The following is an 18,781-nucleotide window of genomic DNA, read 5'->3' as shown; positions in this document are numbered from 1 at the left end:
AGCGTGCCCCCGCCTCACCCCCTCCGTCACACGGCGCCCGGGACAACAGCCTGCGTCTCCGTCATCGACATCCCACTCCCGCCCCTGCGGGCTGCGGGGTGCCCGCTGCTCACCCAGGGTCCCGGCAGCCCCCTTGGCATCTCAGGAAGGAATGGGACGATCCTGCCCACTCCTGGGGGCCACTTGGTCTGATGTCTTTCCGGCATCTGTGTGCTGCTGCCCATGGAGGGGCGAGTCATGCCTGGGCTCCTCCCCAGCTGGCAGAGAGGCCACCTTGAGGTGTCCCCAAGCCCCCGTTGTCCTGGTGCTTGAGGTGCCTGAGGCCTCGGTCAGCTTTAGGGAATGAGTGTCACCTCCAGGCCCAGCTTCCTGATGCCAGGCCCAGCCCAGACACACCCCCAGCCCGCCCGCACCCGCCTGGCTGTCTCCTCAGAGGACAATGCAGCTGTCACCAGCCAGCCCCCTCCTGAGGATTGGATGGTCTTAAGGACATGCCCCAGTCCTGGGGGCAAGAGAACACTCTCAGGAGGGCACAGGCCCTGGTCAGCCATCTGTCTAGACCAGTGGCCGTGGCCTTCAACCTGCCGTCCAGGTTGAAGCAGCCTTTACCGTTATAACCCAGGACCGGGGAGCAGACATGCCTAGATAACCAGGCACCCTCACCACGGGGTTTCTGTCCGTCTGTGTTGTCCGTTTATGCTCCTTCCCTGTAGCCCACACAGTTGACATCACGACTCACAGTGTGAAAGCACCAGTCCAGACAGCCCGGGTGCTCGCAGATACCATGGGACACCACTTACCGAAAAGTGGAACGAAGCATGTGCTGTGCGCATGACACCGACTCACTGCCTCCCCTGCGGAGGCCACTGCCCTGACGCCCAGCCCTCGGCCCGCTGTGCTGTGGCAGCAGCCAGCCCCGGGTGGGCGCCCGCCGTGTCCCACCCATAGGTCGGGCCGGTACCGGGTAACGTCCTTCCTGGGGACGCAGCCCACACTGGTGCCCTGCTTCTCCCCACGTCATCTGTAGAAAGGTAACAAGAGTCCCATCCGGACACAGGAGGCCCACAGCACGTGCCTGCTCTTGTCACCGTGTGTGCCGGGGATTGCTGGCTCGGGGGGTCCTGGAGCTGGTTGCCTAGGTGACTTCCCTGTCTGCCCGGGCCCCACGGGAACAGCTGTCCCGTGACTGGGTTGGGGAACAGGGATGCCCAGAAGGCAGTCTCTCTGGGGAGAGAGCAGCTTGGTGAGTCAGCCTGTGGTACGGAGGGAGCCTCCAGGGCTCCGAGTGGTGGCCTTTGCCCCGCCGGCCACACCTGGGGCTCGGCATTGCACCAGAGGTCTGGCTGGGAGCCAGTGGGTGGCCCGTGGGTCTTGTCTGGCCTGCGGCCCATGAACAGGAAAGTGACCAGTACGCCTCCCTCTCTGTCTCACGCTGAGGTCTGGAGGGAAGCAGGAGTTTCCCGCAGCTCAGAAATCCCCCAGCCTGGTCTGGAACGCAGACTGGGGCGGGTGCAAGTTGGGGTCTGAAATGCTGCGACTGTGGTGAACAGGTCATTGAGTTAGTGCATACACACACGCGTGCACGCGCAGTGCCTTATCTGGGGTGAGAGGTAGCTGGGAACGAGGCAGCGGCCCTGGAGCTTAAAATGAAGCTGCAGCCTGCGTACACAGCGGCCCTCGTATAAACACTGCGGCATTTCCCCCAGACCTTCCCCAGGCCTCACATCACTGGCCGAACCGTCTCCTAGGCCTTCTGCCTGCGGTGGAGCCAGGGGGACTGAGGAGGGCCTGGGTGGGCCAATGGTGGCGGGTAGCCCGGGCCTGAAGCTGCCCAGGAGGAGCCAGCGGAAGACAGAACCTCTCATCTGAGCCAGAAATAGAACCAGATGAACACATGTGGGGATTGAGACCCCAGCATATTGCTCGGAGATGTGTAATATCTCCCCAGATGGCTTAGATTATCACACGCGTTCACTCGGCCGGAGATGGTAAGGTCCCCGGTGGGTGTCCCCAGGCAGCCGGGGAGGACGGATCCGGCGTTCTCGGTTGAGCCAAAGGATGAGCGAATTCTCCATCATCAGCGTGCATTCAGAGGACGGATGGAGTGGACACAGAGGAGTTGGGGGAGATGATTTATAAAAGGCGATGGCTTTCATCCCTGGATTCCAGAATGGCTTAAAATCTGAATAACTTATACATGTAGGAACTCTGAGGGGGATTTAAAAAAAAAAAAAAAAAGCCAAAGAAGATGGGGAACTGAGAGCATAAAAATAGACGTCAGCCCCGTGCCTGAGCGTCGCGGGGCAGGATGGAGCTGGCCAGCTGGGTGTACACTTCCCTCTCCAGAAAGCGGATGATTTTAAAACAAAAAATACAGCTGAAGTTTTCTAGAACCTGAACAATAAAGCCAGACTGGCTGAGGAACTCCAAGCACCCACCTTCCCACATCTTTGTTTTTGAGAACTTGGTCAGGAGTCTTGTCTGTTCTGGGGAAGAGTCCTGTTTTCACTGCTCTGGATGACTCCAGCGTTCGGCCTGTGCTTGTGGGCTTCCTGGCTTTTTAAATAATTTAATTTGTGTTTTTCTTCGAGATCTGCACAGTCCGATAGAAATTTCTGCCGGGGGTGCTGCTACAGGTTGCCCTCTGATGTGGTGGCCCCCAGGAATCCATGTCCCCACGCCCCTGGCTCTATCCTGTCTGCTCAGGCCATTCCTGGGCATTCTGAATCAACAAACCACAGACGATTTTCCTTTGTTGGCTCTGAGGAGCCCAAATGAGAATGCCCTGCTCTCCGGGTGAAGCTAGGCCGCGGCCCCATGCGGTTCCGCTCCCCAGGCCTGTCTGCATGCTGGCCCTGGTGGACGTGAACATGCAGCAGTGGTGGCGTCCACGTTTTAAAAGTGGGAAAACTGAGTCCCTGAAGGCTGAGGGCCAGCCAGAGCCAGGACAGGAGAGCCCATCCCTGGGCTCTGAATTGCTGACCACCGACTTGGGACTTTGCTGGACCAGTGTTCAGAGCCTCCGTTTCCCTGCAGTTTAGGGCTAAGGTACGCCCCACCCTCCTGGCCAGCTGGGAGGGGGGCGGGAGGGGAGTGGGGATGTGCCCCGGGCAGGAGTAAGGCTGCAGACAGCCGTCAGCCCTAACACCCTGGTGCATCTGGAGCATCCTGGAGAGCAGATGCCTAGGCATGTCTGCTCGGGGCTTCTCGACATTTGGTCCTCGGTTCCCACACCAGGCCTGGGCGGCTCCCCTCAAGGGAGGCCCAAGTCCCCCTTCCGTTGGCCTGCCCCAGGCAGGGTCCCCCAGAGTCTGTGACTTTGACCCAACGCGAAGTCTCCCCTGCCGTGCCAGTGGGGCTCTTCCCCCGCCCCCCTGAGAATCACCTGAGTTGTTATCTGATGCTTTTTGCACTATTGACACTGTTTATGGTGTTTTGCAATCAGAAAAAGACAGGAGATTAAAAAGTGCCCGACTGGGGACTTTGGATTCCAGCAGGGCGTCTGCGGATCCCGAGCGTTCGCGGTTTCCCTTAGTCTGTTTCTGCGGTGTCCCCGGCGCTGCTGTCAGGCCGCGTGGCCCAACTCCCTGCTCCACTTGTAGGGCCCGTTGCTGGGGGTAGGGGTCCCCAGAGACAGGCACACAGGCAGCTTCTGGAATGTTGGTTGAGCCATCGTGTTTACCATTAGAATTTGGGTTTGGGTGAGAAGCCCTTGTCATAGAAGGCGTGGCTCTGCCCTCCGGGCTCCGATTTGCCAGGATTTGTGCGGCCTACAGAGTGCCCCCCAGGGGCAGAGCCAGGCACAGAGAGGACAGCCCTTACCGCCTCCACCCCACCTGGCGCTGTGGTCCCCTGGTCCTGAAGACACAGCAGGGGTCCAGGCCTGAGGCCGGACTGATGTCCCTCCGTCGGTTCTGTCACTGTCAGCATCCTGACTTGGCCCTGACCCCGTGATGGGGTCAGGGGGCTGTTGGGTCCCTGCTCTGTGCCTGTAGTCGAGCAGCCTGCTGGGGTGGGACAGGATGTGGAGGCTGCTCAGTCTGGGCACCCCACTCCTCTCAGCGTGGGTGACCCAGTGGGAGCCAGGCTTGGACCCAGCAGCCCCTCGCTTATTTAGTCTTATCTCACCGTGGAGGTTGCGTGGGGCAGGATTCTTACCCGTCCTTGACCAGTAAAGGGTGTGAGCGCGTGGTCAGGCAGCAAGGGTGTGGGAGCGAGGCTCGCTCCTCTCCCTCCCAGCCCTGCTGCACCGGGGCCCTGTCACGGGGTGTCCAGAGGGCAGGCTCAGCTGGCCCGTCCTCCTGACTCAGCAGCCTGCCTGCCTGTCCCAGCACCGTCCTGCCTCTACTGGCTCGTGCTCCCAGCTCCAGCTTCTTCTTTCCTCCCCCTCTCTACTCCCACCTTCTGTGCCTCCTGGTCTTCACTCTGTCACCTGGAGATGCTGGGGGCCAGACGGCCCCCGAGTCGGGGACTTGGCCAGCCGGGCCCTGGCAGAGCACACTGTCCCACCCCAGTGGGGAGAGGGCCACGCTTCTCTGGCCAAGGGGACCCCAGAGCTGGAGCAGAACTGTCGGCTGGGTTTTCACTGGGACACCGGGGCCTGCAAGAAGCAGGCACTGCGGCTCAGCCCACGTCTTCTGTCAGGCGGGTGCGTCTGTCCCAAGGACCCGTCCAGCTCCCGTGAGCATTGCCTCGTGGGCTGCAGCTGTGCCCCATGCTGGGTGCCGGGTGGCCCCGGGAGGGTCTGTCAGAATGCCCTTATGGAGGGCCAGGTGGCAGGCGGGGGTCTGGGGACATCTCCACCCCTTCCCCTCCCCACAGCTGGGCATCCAGAGGCCTGGCCAGCGGAGGCTGTGGAGGGGAGGTGTGTGGGCAGCCCCACTGCCCCCAGCCTTCCTGCTCTGGAGTCGGAGGTCTCCTGGGACGCCCCGTGGTTCCTTGGCCGCCCGTGTACCGTGAGGGGACAGCAGGGTCGGAGGGCCCCAAGCTGCTGCCTGCACCGGCCACGCTGCAAGAAGGCTCGGGCTCAGCGGCTTGAGCACCGGGCGGGAGGGAAGCGTGGTTGGAGGGGACGGGTGCCCCTAGTGTCCCCCTGGCCTCATGCCCCACTCTCCCTGCAGCGTGTTCGACATGGGCGGTGAGTATTACTGCTTCGCTTCGGACATCACGTGCTCCTTTCCCGCCAACGGCAAGTTCACCCTGGACCAGAAGGCCATCTATGAGGCAGTGCTGCGGAGCTCCCGGGCCGTCATGAGCACCATGAAGCCAGGTGAGGGCAGGGGCGGGGCCTGCGGGGAGGACCACCTGGCGTGTGGATGCAGATGGCCAGGTGGCAGGGCACCTCGGAGAAGCAGGTCCCGCACTCTGCGACCTGAATCTGTCGCCCCCTCTCACGCTCAGCCAGCAAGGCTCCAGATGCTGGCGGGTCCCCAGCATCCTTCCTGGGAAAGGGATCTGACCACCAAGCAGGGACAGAGCTGGGGATCGGGGAGCTCAGCCCAAGGTCACCCCGCATCCCATCCGACCTCCACCTGCGCATCTTCCTTTCCACACTGGCCACTGGGATGTCAGCATGTCCTCTGCCCTGTCCCAAAGCAGAGTCTGTTCCAGAGAGGGCTTGGCAGCTTGGACACTGGCCTCTGGTTGCGCGTGGAGCCCCCTCATTCGCGGCTGCCGGCTGCGGCTGGGTTGGCGGGAGCTGAATGTCTCTCCGGTATTTGGGGAATGGTGAGAGGAGGTGGCGGGGCCATCTGAGCACCTGGCATGACAGGCCTTGAGGGCTGGGCTCTGAGTTCAAAATCGGGGACTGTGGCAGTCAGATTTGTATCCCTCCATGGAGCTTTTTTTTTTTTTTTACAAAGAGAAAAAGAAGAAAAGATCCTGAGCCCCCAGACTGTAAGGCCCCAGTGTGTGGCCCCTTTCGGGCCCAGAATCTGATGGCTCGGTTCTTGGCCTCCACGGCCCCGTGGCCACTTGTTGCAGGCCAGTTGCTGATCGTGAGGGGTCCTCTGCAGCTGCCCCCTTCAGGGGAGGCAGATGGTTAGCAGGGCTTTGTGGATGCCCCCCATCCAGCACTGGGGCCCACCAGAGGCCAGGGAGCCCTGGAGGGGTGATGGGCCCGCACCCTGTGTCCAGAGGGAACAGGGCTTGGTGACCAGATGAGTCCAAGGATGAGGAACTCAGATATACCCCAGAAAGGAGACAAGGAAGGAAACCTCAAAGCTAACCTCCTGCCCGGCGACAGTGTCGACGAGACTTGCCTGGTTTAGCGGCTGGGAAAGAAAACAGCATCTTGTGCTGTAACTGTGCTTAAAAAGCAGCAGCTCCCTCTAGGTAGGGATTAATATGGACACCTCCAGGACAAACCGTTGCATGAAGACACAGAAGTGCAGGAGGGGGTGGCCAGGGGACCCCCCTTTCATGAAAAACAGAGGATGGCGAGAACGTGGATCCACATGTGCTTGGAAATCCACAGAAGAGGTGCCGGAAGGGAACCAGACAGACACGGTGGGGCGTGGGCAGAAGGGAGAGTGTTCACCAGAAGCCTTTTTTTTTTTTTTTTTTTTTTTGAGGTACGCGGGCCTCTCACTGTTGTGGTCTCTCCCGTTGCGGAGCACAGGCTCCGGACGCGCAGGCTTAGCGGCCATGGCTCACAGGCCCAGCCGCTCCGTGGCATGTGGGGTCTTCCCGGACCAGGGCACGAACCCGTGTCCCCTGCATCTGCAGGCAGACTCTCAACCACTGCGCCACCAGGGAAACCCAGGAGCCTTTTTATACTTTCTGACCTTTAAACCTCAGAATGTGTGACCTGTGACCCGTAAAAGCCGGCCTGTGTGGGGCAGTCACCCCGAGCGAGGGACATCTCCTCCTCCTCCCTTGACACCCTGGCTTTACCCCAGGGAGAGAAGGAATAGATGGTTCTGCTCAGCTTTGAACATCGGTCGTTTAAGTGATAAGCGTTCCATATGTAGCAAAAGGTTTGGGCCAGTGAGAGTGGGTGGAGGTGCCTGGCCCCCGAGGTGGACGCTCCTCTGGGTGAGCCCCGTGACCCCTGTGCACCCACGCCCCAGGGCGGGTCCCTCTGGGAGCGTGGCGTGGGTCTGCGTGGACCCGAGCCTGGCGCCGGGCCGCGGTACAGAAGGATGGAGGGCTGCTGCCGCGCTCCACACTGGAGACGGGCGGGCACAGTGAGGCCAAGGCATATGGCGGTGGTGGGGGGCGGGGAAGGTTGGCGGGATGTCGGGCGGGTAGGGATTTGGAGGGACAGTGTCTCCCCTGGGGCTCTTCGCTCAACTTGGAGCTCCAGGCTTCATGTCCCTGGCACTGCTTAGCTCCGTCCCTGTGCTGAGGCGGGTGGCGGCCAAGGCCTGGCTGACCCCACCCACCCACAGGAAAACCTGCTGCGGCCTGGGCAGGACCTGGGTGGCGCCTCCCCAGCTGGTGTCCCGGCCAGCTCAGTCGGCCAACCAAGCAATGCCAACTCTGCCCAGAAGGTGGCCGGGCCCACAGGCAGGTCCCCGGGGCCACACATTGCACTAAAAGGGCCTGGTGCGTGGTCCTGGCACCGAGGTCCCATGGGGCTGCCTGGCCATGTCACTTCAGGAGCAGTTATAAGGCTTCAGGCCCGGCCAGGCTGGGCTCAGCTGAGCTGGTCCCTGCAGACGGAGGCAAGCCTCCCCCGGCGCACAGTGGGGCTTCGAAGTTCCCTTGTTGGGGGGATGAAGCAGAGCCCTCGCAGAGCTCCCCCAGCCCACACCCCGTGCTTCGGGGTTGGGACACAGTTCCCCGGGGGCCGCATGCGGTGCAGGCCGGGCGGGATGGGGGTCCTGCCCACAGAGCTGCTCTCACACGTCGGGGCAGGTCACCTCCCCACAGGCAGCTCAGAGGCCGTGGCCAGGTCAGCCCTGTGCCCTATCCTAGCGGAAATACCCCTGGTTTGTGGGTTTGGCTCCTGGGCCAAGACAAACACCCGCTGAGACTGCGTGACTGCTTCCTGAGCCTTCCAGGGAAGAGTAAATAAAGGCGGCCGGGGTCACAGCAAGATGCCCAGAGGAGAGGCAGGGACCAGTGCTCGGAGTGTACCAGATCCTGGTCTACTGCCCCGGGATTGAGGAAAGCAGGCCTGGGGTCAGAGGGGGAGCGTCCCTCACTGCCACTCAGACAGCCAGGGACGGAGGGCTGAGCTCACTCAGGGGGGCCGCACGAGGTGGCAGGGGCAGGCCAGGCAGCTGCCACACCTGGGAGAACGCCACCCTCATCTGCCCCGCGGGAGGGGATGCGGCGGCCACGCGCCGGCTTCTGGCCGGGTGCAGTCGAAGCTCTCCAAGGCTTCCGTGGCCACCCCCCACCCCACCCCCGTCTCCGCGGGCACCCAGGAGCTTGCCGATGGGACCCACCCCCCACCGGCCCGTATGAGGGGAGGAAGCACTGTGGGGGAGGCTGGGCCAGAGCCAGTGTCTGAGCTGGCCGCAGGTGCAGGGCGGGGCAGCTCTGCAGACCCCCGGGGTCGGGGTGCCTTGGCCTGCTCTGCCTCACTCCCTGGCGGGGGCGGGGGCTGCAGCGGCAGGACTCCTCTCAGGCCTCGCCTTAGACATGGTGCGGAATGCAGGGCTCTGGCAGACAGAGGTGCTGGGAGACCGCGCCATCCAGATCGTGAGCGCCCTCTGGCAGAAGCCAGGACAGGGAGGGCTGTGTTTGGCGAGGGCCCTGTGTCCCCACTCTGGCCTGAGAGGCTCCCTTGCTGGCCGAAGGGCAGTGGGTGAGTCCCCGCCCTCCCTGGCGGAGAGGCCAGGGAGGGCGGGGAGGGAGCACACGGAGACCACGTGAGGCAGCCACGCTCAACTCGGCATCGAGGCGCCTGCAGCCTGGGCACGTGCTGCCCCTGTCCTGCAGGGTGAGTGGGTCCCCAGAGGTCCTGGCAGCAGGCAGGGCTGTGTGCTGGGGTGGACTGGAAGCCCTCAGCCCTGCGCCAGCGCGGCCTGCCAGACAGTTCCCTGCAGCCCGTGGGGCCTGCCCTGGGACCCTGGCCCTGAGCCTGCCCTCCTGCACCCCCAGGGCCTGGCGCGCTATCATCCCCCGAGGGCCATTGTCTTCAAACGAAGTGAGCTCTTTGTCTGGATGGGGCTGTGAGGATGTAGCTCAAGGGGCCCTCTGCTGCCTTCCCAGCTCGGCTCAGGGCCTTAGAGCCCCCAGGGCTGTCACGCTCTGGGCAGGAGGCCTCAAGCCTGTGATGGATGCTGCCGAGGCTCCAAGGAGCCGGCCCAGGCAGCAGGCCCAGCAGGCTCCCGGCCCAGCAGGGGAAGGTGTGGTCTGAGGGGGGCCAGGTGGGCACAGAAGACCAGCCAGTGACTTGGGGCTGCTCTGGATACATAGTGGGGCTTGGGCACTGGGACTCTGGTCCCTCTGAGCCAAAAGGCAGGTGATGCGGCGCAAACCCAGATGCTGCCCAGCCACCCTGGGGTCTGAGTGCACAGAGGAGCAGGGTGGGGGGCACACCTGAATCCTGGGCCCATGAGGTCACAGCACTGGCTGCAAGAGAGCCACGAGGGAGGCAGGGGCTCCTGGTCAGGCCAAACGGTTACCAGCCTCGGAGCAGGGCATAGGCCCCGCCTTCTCAGGGATCAGAGGCCACGACCTGCCATGGCTGTGCCCGTGTGCTTAGCTCTGGCAGCACGGGAAGGGGCAGTCAGAGAGGGCTTCCTGGAGAAAGCCTCAGCACAAAGGCCCATAGGAGGAACGGGAGTGAGACTGGGAAGGCGAGGGCCCTGGAGGGGGTGGTCCCAGCTGAGGGAACAGCGGGTGGAAGGCACGGGGGCGCCAGCACTCAGGAGTGGGTGAGGGATGAGGGTGGAGTGGGAAGCCGGGCCGAGGAGCTCGGGGCTCTGTCCTCGGCGGGGGCGGGTGGGGGGACTGGCATGGTCTGTTCCGTGTTCTAACGAGATGTCCTGGTGTCCCGGCCTTGTGCAGGATGCAGCGGGGGTGAGGCATTGCGAGGACTGGGGAGGAACCAGGCAGGGGTCCAGGAGAGGTGGGGGCCCACAGAGGCACCGGGTTCAGGAGATGTTTCGGGAAGACGGGACGAGACTTGGTGCTTGCTGGAGGTGGGAGGGTGGGCAGGGCAGATGGCGCCCAGTCTCTGCAGTGTGATCCACGGCGTGGCATCCCCAGTAGGAGCAGGCTTGCGGGACTGCCGATGCCCCTGGCTGGGCGTGTGGGCTCAGAGGTGCCTGCGGGCTGCAGAGGCTGAGGAACCCGGGCGTCGGGGCGTTAGGTGGGCAGGGAGGCCCTCTGGCCTGTGCCCACCCCTCCAGCCTAGCCCTAGGACAGTAACCTCCACACACTTCAGGGGCCCCTGCCCTGGCCGTGGGTGTCGTAACCACCATCCGGGCCAGACGCTGGGGCCAAGTTGCTGGAGGTTTAATCACTGTCACAACCCTAACCACACGCAGGCAGAAACTCCCAGTCCCGGCCAAGAGAGCTGTGTGCAAGGCCTTCCCCAAGGGCACGCAGGCAAGGAAGACTAGAGGCGCCGTGGGGACCGCTGGGGCCTGCACGTCCGGCCCCCACGAGGGGCCGCGAGGACAGGAGGAGAGCCGAGCTGCCAGGACGGAGCTTGATTTATACCTGGTTCCCACCCTCCGCTGCGGCTGGGCCGAGACCGCAGCCCCACCGTGGAAGTTAGCCAGGCTTGAAGTCAGACTGCTTCCCGGGCCTCTCTCTTGGCCACCGGAAAAGGCCCTGCCCAAGAGAGATGGAGCTGCCCGGGGGTTGGGGCATCGGCCCTTCCTCAGCCCCAGGGGCCCGGCTGAGTGACAGGAGCCGAGTTCGCTGGGCTGTTTGGGGGCTCTTTTAGGCCCAGAGCCCCAGGCGGGAGCAGACCTTAGAAAAGAGTGTGCTACGTGCTCAGCCCTGAACCGGCACCCGCTCCGCCAGGCCCCGGTGTGCCCAGGGGAGGCAGCCGCCCTTCTGGTGGGGAGACCCTAGAAGCAAGGAAGCACACCTGCTGGACAGGAACAAGGTGCACGGAGAGGAGAGGAATAGCCGGGACAGCAGAGAGAGAACAACGGCGGGGGTGGGGTGGGGGGTGTCACCCCAGGAGGGGCTGACGTTTCCGCTGAGACCTCGAGGATGAAGAGTCACAGGCCAGCCGGGTCTGGAAAGGGTCTGACCTGCAGAGACCTCAGTGTGCTTCTGGAACACAGGTGGCCTGACCCGAGGAGGTCGAGGTGGGTGGGTCGGTCTTAGAAGAAGAGCAGCGGCCAAGGCTGGGGCAGTCTTGGCTTGTGCCCCAGGAACGCAGTGAACTGTCATGTGTCCAAGCCAGGGTCTGGCTGGCCACAGGTGGCTAGTGACAGTTTGGGGGGATTAGTGAGCTGGTCCCCCAGTAGGTGCCAGAGCCTATACAGCCAGCTTTCTGGGGCCAGCGCTGTGGCCCTGTTTGACAAAAGAGGCGTCTGGGGCTCATGGAGGTGAAGGCTTGGCCAGATCACACGGCAGGTGAGCGGCCAAGGTGGGACCCGGTTACCCAGGTCTCCATTTCAGGATGCCAGACCATCAGAGAAAAGCCCCCCATGCCGGCTCCAACCTCAGGGGTGCAGACCTGGTCCCCCACGCTGACGTGGTTATAGCCAGACTCCAGACCCCAGGATGCCACCCCCGTGTGGTGGGCTTGGGCAGGTAGAACGGGGCTGGACTCAGGAGCTGGATTCCAAGGAGTCTGAGCCTCGGGACAAGACTGGGCATCCTCCACCCTTGGCCTCCCTGCAGCTTGGGCCAGGGGCTGGCCACTCCCCTGTGAACTGGCCAGGCCGCAGCACCACCTGCTCAGAGCCTGGACCCTGGGGATCCGGGACATTGGATCAGCCCTGGGCCTCCAGCCAGCCCGAGACCCCAGCCATGGGCCCACTGTCTCTGGCAGGAAAGGGGGCCCCCACATGGGGGACTGGTGCCCAGCAAGAGCATCTGAGAGGGGAGGGTATGTGTCCCAGGAGGGGCTCTCATCTCCTTTTACCCCTTGGGCCCATCATCTGCCCTCTGCCAGCCAGAGTTTCAGACCCTGGTGGCCTAACCCTCACCAGCGCAGGGTCCAACAAGGCCCCTCGGGGTGTGGGGTCCCAGTGCTCTTGTGATCATCAGGGCATGGCTGGGAGGCCCCTTGGGAGCCAGGGTTACTCCCCACATGGAGGGGGCCGCAAGGACCGGCACTGGCCACCCTCTCTGGGTGCCGGTCCCACCCTGTCCACCTGACCCTGAGTGTCCTGGGGCTGCTAGCCTCGGCCGGCACATGGCCTGCCCCCAACTCCACCCTCGTAGGATGGGGCGGGGGGGTTTGCCAGCCTAAGGCCTTGTCCGGTGCTTAGCCTGAGCACCCAGTGCCCTCGAGTGAGGCTGAAGGTGGGGACTCCATGGAGCCCAGTGGCCAAGGTGGCCGTGCCCCAGTGACGGTCGAGGCTCTTTGAGGCGGCTCCCTGAGGGCCCTAGGCTCCAGCCCCTAAGGGCCTCCCTGGGCACCAGGCAGGGCTGAGCCCCTGAGCTCTGCACAGCCTGCCCTCCTCGAAAGTTGGTTACTGGGGATACTCTCCATGGTGACCTTTGCCCCAGAAGGATTGGGGCAAAGAGGAGTCTGATTAGCAGCCTGGGGCTTGGACATCTGGGCTGCCACGGAGATGGTCACCTAGCGCTTGTAGCAGACAGGGCCACAGACCCCTGCCAGTTTGCCCGTGAGGTAGTGCCAGCTGCACTTTCACCCCAGAAACCTTTGCTCCCCACAGAGGCTCCAGGGATGATTCAGCCCCATGCGGGGGTGTGCAGGGATGCCCCCCACCCCCAGCCTGAGGCTCTGAGGCAACGTTTGGACCTGAGCCTCAGCCTGGGGCCCACTGAGGCTGCCCCACGTCCACTGTTGGGGGACACAACGCTTTTCTCCTCCTGACGCCAAGGACCTACTGGGCTCCCCTGGCCCCAGGAGCAGACACGACATGGGCTGGGCCCCTGTGGTGACCATGGGTGACAGGAGCCTGCCCCTGAGGGCACAGTGGAGAGAGGGAGGGTCTCCAGTCCAGAGCTGTGCTGGGAAAGCCCTGCGTGAAGCGCTGCCCGGGACACGTCACCCTTGCCCCTCACCTCAGGCCCTCACGGCCTCAGCCAGTGCGAGGGCGTCGTGTGTCCCCCGAAACCTTGCCCGGGGAAGCCCTGGCCAGGCTGCCAGACTCTGCAGCTCACTGCAGCCTCCTTCTGAGCCACAGGCGTCTGGTGGCCCGACATGCACCGCCTGGCCGACCGCATCCATCTGGAGGAGCTGACCCGCATCGGCATCCTGACCGGCAGCGTGGACGCCATGGTCCAGGCCCACCTGGGAGCCGTGTTCATGCCTCACGGGCTCGGCCACTTCATGGGCATCGATGTGCATGACGTGGGAGGCTACCCCGAGGTCAGTGTGGGTGCATCAGCCCCCGAGTGGCCTGCCTGTGAGCCGTAGCTGGGCTTGGCCCTCCCTGGGCTGGGCTGGGGCTCTGGGAGACGGCGGGAGTGTAGTGGGACAGGAGGGTGAGGAGGAATGGGGTCCCGGCGAGGCCCGCCGCCCCTCCTCCCCCTTCACCCATTGGTTGGTCCTGGCCCAGGTCGCTGCCCTGATGCCCCCCGTGCCCAACGCCTCCCCCGCCATGGCTGCCTCCACAGGACCTGGTGTGGGATGGGCGTGCTCTGCATGGAGCCCCGGGCTGTGCGCTGGGGGCATCGCCTGCCCTGAAAGGTGGTAGATGGTCAGTGTGCAGTGCACGGGGTCCCCACAGGGCAGCGGGAGCCACAAAGCTGCGTCTTAGTGATGGGGCTGGCACTGCACCCGTCATGTCCTCATGCCTCTGGCTTCATTCAGACGGGGTGATGAGGCTCCACCATCTGGTGGCTGGCCCCGGTCCCTCCTGGGACTAGCTGAGCCCAGCGCCCCTCACGGGTCCTACTCCTGCTTCCTCCCTGGTGCAACCTCTGCCCCCCAGGCCCCTGGGCCAGCACGCTCTGCTGGCCTCCTTGTCTCTAGGAGATACCCTTGGCAGGGGAGGAAGGCTTGTGTGGGCGTCTCCAGGCCAGGCTTTCCCCTCCCCCTCCTACTGACCGACCCTTGAAAGGACCACCCAGACGGTGCTCACGGCTTCGGGAGGCCCTGCCGAAGCCTTGCCGGGCAGGTGGCTGCAGCCTGCCCGGCCGGTGGGTGTGGGTAAGCCCAGCCCTGCCGTCTGGCCTGGTGCCCGCAGTGCAGGGGGCGGATTATGCAATCGGTGCACGCCTTGGGGCCCACCAGCCAGTTAGCCAAGACTGGGCTTGGCCTCTTAGCTGCAGGGTATTTTGAAAGCTCTAAGAACGATATTTGGGGGTTGGGGGGGGGTGCGGAATTGCTCAAGAGAAGCATTATTATTCAATTATTTTTTCCTCAAGTGTAAACAGTTAAATTTGGAGAAACAAAATCGGTTTTAATTTCCTAATTTCTATCCATCACATTGTGGTACGGAGCCAAGAGCTGGGCCTTCCAGACATTGTTAACTGAGGCTCGTTATTCATTAGTCTCCAAAGCGCTCTTTTTCCACCAGAGAAAATTGGCAGCAAACTGTTTTCATCTTTTCCAGTAAGCAGTCCTTTGTGCTCAGAGTCTATCCTTCTGACAGATAAACATTGTGGAAAAAATATGGCTTTTCCTATAAAAGTCATTTGTTTTATTTCAGGCCTATAGACACATCTGGGTCTCTTCTGCCCAGAGCCCAGTAAAGCGGAGGCCCCATCGAGCCCTGAGCCCAGGCAGAAGCCAGCGTGGACCCGGCATGGGCAGGGGCCCCTGAGCCCCAACAAGGCTGGAGTCCCCGGGCCCGAGGGGCTGGGCGCGCGGCTGCTCCCCTTCTTGGGGTCTTCTCCCCACTCAGCTCGGCCTCCATCCTTTTCCCAGCCCTGATCTGGCCGTTCCTGGTGGGCCCCATAGGGCAGACCAGAGAGCTAGCGCTCTGAAGGGGGGCGGGGGGTCATGGTCAGTGGGCTGGGGCGCGCACATTCTCCTGTGCCCCACGGGATCCCTTCCATTCTCCCCTCACCCCCAGTCTGAGTTGTGGTCCTGAAATCTTCCAGAGGGAAGGCTGTCTGTACAAGTTGGAGCAAACCCTCCACCCTCGGTACACCGCTCTGGGGCAGCGGGGGGCCCACGGTGACCAAGGAGGTCAGGGAGACCTTGTCAGTCTCTGCCTCCGCCAGGCCCCTGTCTTTGACAACCTTGGAGTAGAGAGAAGGCGACGGCACCTGGGGGGCAGCATGAAGGGAAGGGACAGGAGGGGCTGCCCAGGGGCAGGCACGGGCTTCAGATGGCAGGAGACAGGGCCCCGCCCCGCCCCGCCCTGCCAGCACCTCCCACCTGAGCACAGGGACTGTCATCCCAGACTGTGCCCTCGTATGTCCCCTGCCTTCCTGCCTAGCTCCTCTAGGCACATAGTAGTGCTTTGGGGTCGGGTACCACACCAGACAGGCTCCTGGGCCCAGAGCATGACCCATCAGGGGTCACAGGGCCTTGGTGTCCCCTCATCACCTCCGTCCCAGCCTGACTCACACCAGGTCAGGGCGGCTGCACGTACCAGTTTCTACACGCCCCGCTGTCCCCACCCTCGTGGAATCACGCTCACAGCCTTCCCTGCTGTGCCCAGCCGTGGATGGAGGCTGAGCCAGCCCGTTTCTGGTTACCTTACATGAACCACTAATTGAAGTCTGATGTTCTTGGCCCCCAAACAGTCAGAAATGACAGCTCCATCTCCAGCAGCTGGGCTTCCAGGGGAGAGCTGCGAGCGGGGCAGGGAAAGCTCAGAGCCCGACCAGAAAGCTTGCTTGCTGCCCCACTCACAGGCCTTGGCCAAGGGATGGATGGGTGCTTCTGGGACCTGGTGAAGGCAGGGAAATTTCTGCAAGTGTCCTAGGTACCACCTGCCCTCATGGCCCTGTTGGCCACGCCCATGTGAGTGTTGGCAGGGGAGGGGGGGTGGTGCCCCTGCAGGGCTGAGAACCGGTCACCGTGGTTCAGTGGGGGCCCAGCACACGGGCATGGTGTGGAGCCGCCCACGTGCGCTTCTTGGGGCACACACCCCCAGGCCATGCACACGGGGTGAGCGTGCGTTTGTGCACACACGAGCCAGAGCTCGTACTGATGGCCCGTCCTGCCGACAGCACCTGTCCCTCCTCCCGGAAGGCCACGTGGAAAACCTAGGGCTTGGCTTGTGGGGGATACCAGGTCCAGCACTTCTGGGGCTGGTTTCCACTTGAGCTGCCTAGAAGAAAGCGTGCAGCCTGGGAGGCCCCACAAGCCTTCTTAAAGGCTTCACAAGTTTGGCTTCTACTGTTCCTCTCGCGGGGAGAGGGCCTGGTTGAGGCAGCCGGACCCCCAGCCAGCCCCATGGGCCAGCAGGGGCAGCTTGCCCTGGGTGTGTGTGCACGGGCGTCCACGGGGCACGGTTCTGAGGAGAAGCAGGGGCAGGGACGTGAGAAATCTAGGGGAGCGTGCAGAGAGCGGAGGGGTTTATCTGGAGTGCCATGGGCAACACAGCAAGGCTGAGTCTGGGCTGGAGACCCCCATGGTCATAGAGCCTCCTGCAGCTCCAGGGGGACCCACGGGGCCCGAGCCAGGCCCCACGTGTGGACGCCTGCACGGGCAGGGGCGGGTGCCCCGCGCGCTCACCTGTTTCCGTCTTCCTCCCACCGATGCGGTGGCCCTGGGCTGGGGCTGCGCCCTCCTGGATCCCCCTCACCGTCCTCTCCCCCAGGGCGTGGACCGGATGGACGAGCCTGGCCTGCGGCACCTGCGCACCGCTCGGCGCCTGGAGCCGGGCATGGTGCTCACTGTGGAGCCCGGCATCTACTTCATTGACCACCTCCTGGACGAGGCCCTGGCTGACCCGGCCCGTGCCTGCTTCTTTAACCGCGAGGTTCTGCAACGCTTCCATGGTTTTGGCGGGGTGAGTGCTGGTGGGCCCCGCGTCCTTGCTCCCTTGCTGCGTGTCACCTCTTTGTCCTCCAGGACAGGAGGCACAGTCTTGACTTCCTCACTGGAGAGGGACCTGGCCTGCCCTTTCTCATGGTCTGTCACCAGACAGGAGCCTCAGCCCTCAACACAAGCGACTCAGATTCCTACAAAACCCCTGCCCACTCCAGGGGCTCCCAGCCACCGGGCAAGGGGCAAGGCCAGGGTGGGCAGGTGGCACGAGCAGGTTCCTGTGGGAGGCGCCTTCTTCCCAGCAGCTGCCCACAGAGGCCTTGAGGCCAGCCCCCTGCCCCCGGCAGTACTGACCACTCCTCAGAAAGGGCTCTTCCCACTCGGTGGGGGTCAGCCTGGAGCCGTCGGGCCCGACCCTCAAACTTAGCGTGTGAGGCCAGCTCAGAAATAACGAGCGTCCGTCGTTCTGACCAGGTCCGGATCGAGGATGACGTCGTGGTGACGGACAGTGGCGTGGAGCTGCTGACCTGTGTGCCCCGCACAGTGGAGGAGGTTGAAGAATGCATGGCAGGCCGTGACAAGGCCTTTGCTCCCTTCTCTGGCCCAAAGTAGAGCCACGGGCAAGCTCACTTCATGGACGGCGGCCTGGCGGTTGGCCCCCAGCGGTGCTCAGAAATCACATGCGGCATCAGCGTTTGATCACACCAAATATGCTGTTTCCCAGGGAGAAACTTTTTTAATTAACCTTCTGTGGGATCACACCCTTAATCTGTTTTTACTTACTTCGCTTGAACGACAGCGACAGCGGCTTTTAAAATGCTCATTTTCAATTATCCCGTTATTTTGAATAATCGTGTTCTTCACTAGCAACTAAATGTGTATCTTGCCGTCATTTGTATGCTGCTCAGGAAAGATGCCTTTCTCGTGTTTTCTCTCAAAATCAGTACACAGAATGGAATTTGCAATAGAAGATTTCCTAAAATGGACCTTTGTGCCCGGCTCCCTCTCTCTTTGTCCCTTTGCAGGTGAGCACTGCAGGGTTAGACCTGGAAACTGGCCCTGCAGAGACCCGGGAGTCTGGGCATAGGTGGGGCTGGGCCTCTGCCCACGTGAAGAGGGCTGTAGAGTAGGAAGCCTCTTTGGTACGGTTACTGCCTCAAAGCTGGATTTCCGAAGGGGGGCAGAATCACGCAGCCCTTAAGGTACAGTTATCGACAACATGAGACTCGCAGATTCCTTGTCTTTGATTTCCTTCTCATGCGGGACAGGCTTGCAAAGCCAGCATCTGTTTGAGAGACACTGCCGCCTAAGGCAGCACCATGGCAAAGGTGAGCTTTCTGGTTCCTTCCACGTCTGCCAAGTCCATTTGTCTCCCCTAAGTGGAAGCCCACTGGCCGAACTCCACCCTGAGGCTGTGGAGCCATCCCGGGCCACCTGGGCCCAGTCCCTGCCAGTGGCAGGACACCTGGCCTTCCTCTGCCTGCCCACCTCTCCCACGGTCCCAGAGAACCGCCCCCACCCCTGCAGCGGGCTTCAAGAATTCTGCACACCATTCTGGGGTTCTCTCATCCTTGGCTCTCATCCGAGCCAAGGTGAAGGACAGGTGAGAAGGACGGACGTCAGAGATGAAACCTTAACAGGGTGGGGAAACTCTGTAGCCCAAGCCAGAGACCGCTGAAGTCACTGAAGAGTTGAGTAAATTGATTTCTTCCTATGGCAGTAACACAAAAGTGCTTGTGATGTGGCCACATTAAAATAAAGCAGCATTAGTTTCAAATCATCATTTATCTTTTTCTTCTTAGATTTACAAACCATTTTTTAAGGTTTCCT

The 18,781-nt window shown here is 62.6% G+C and overlaps 1 protein-coding gene across 1 annotated transcript in view; it reads left to right on the top strand.

The window, feature by feature from the left end:
• The window catches only part of PEPD (peptidase D), a 117,649-nt gene extending 98,921 nt beyond the window's left edge, over window positions 1-18,728 (top strand). Inside the window, exons 12-15 of the mRNA XM_081217136.1 lie at window positions 5,121-5,269; window positions 13,245-13,429; window positions 16,782-16,973; window positions 17,426-18,728. Of these exons, the coding sequence (XP_081073262.1) occupies window positions 5,121-5,269; window positions 13,245-13,429; window positions 16,782-16,973; window positions 17,426-17,563 (664 nt within the window). The 3' untranslated portion in view covers window positions 17,564-18,728. The remainder of the gene's footprint in view (window positions 1-5,120; window positions 5,270-13,244; window positions 13,430-16,781; window positions 16,974-17,425) is intronic.
• The last annotated feature ends 53 nt before the right edge of the window (window positions 18,729-18,781 follow it).

Source organism: Mesoplodon bidens (assembly GCF_964165515.1).
Source record: "Mesoplodon bidens genome assembly, chromosome: 18".
Lineage (NCBI taxonomy): Eukaryota > Metazoa > Chordata > Mammalia > Artiodactyla > Ziphiidae > Mesoplodon > Mesoplodon bidens.
Note: the sequence above shows the minus strand (reverse complement) of the source record. Positions and strands in the feature narration are given on the sequence as shown.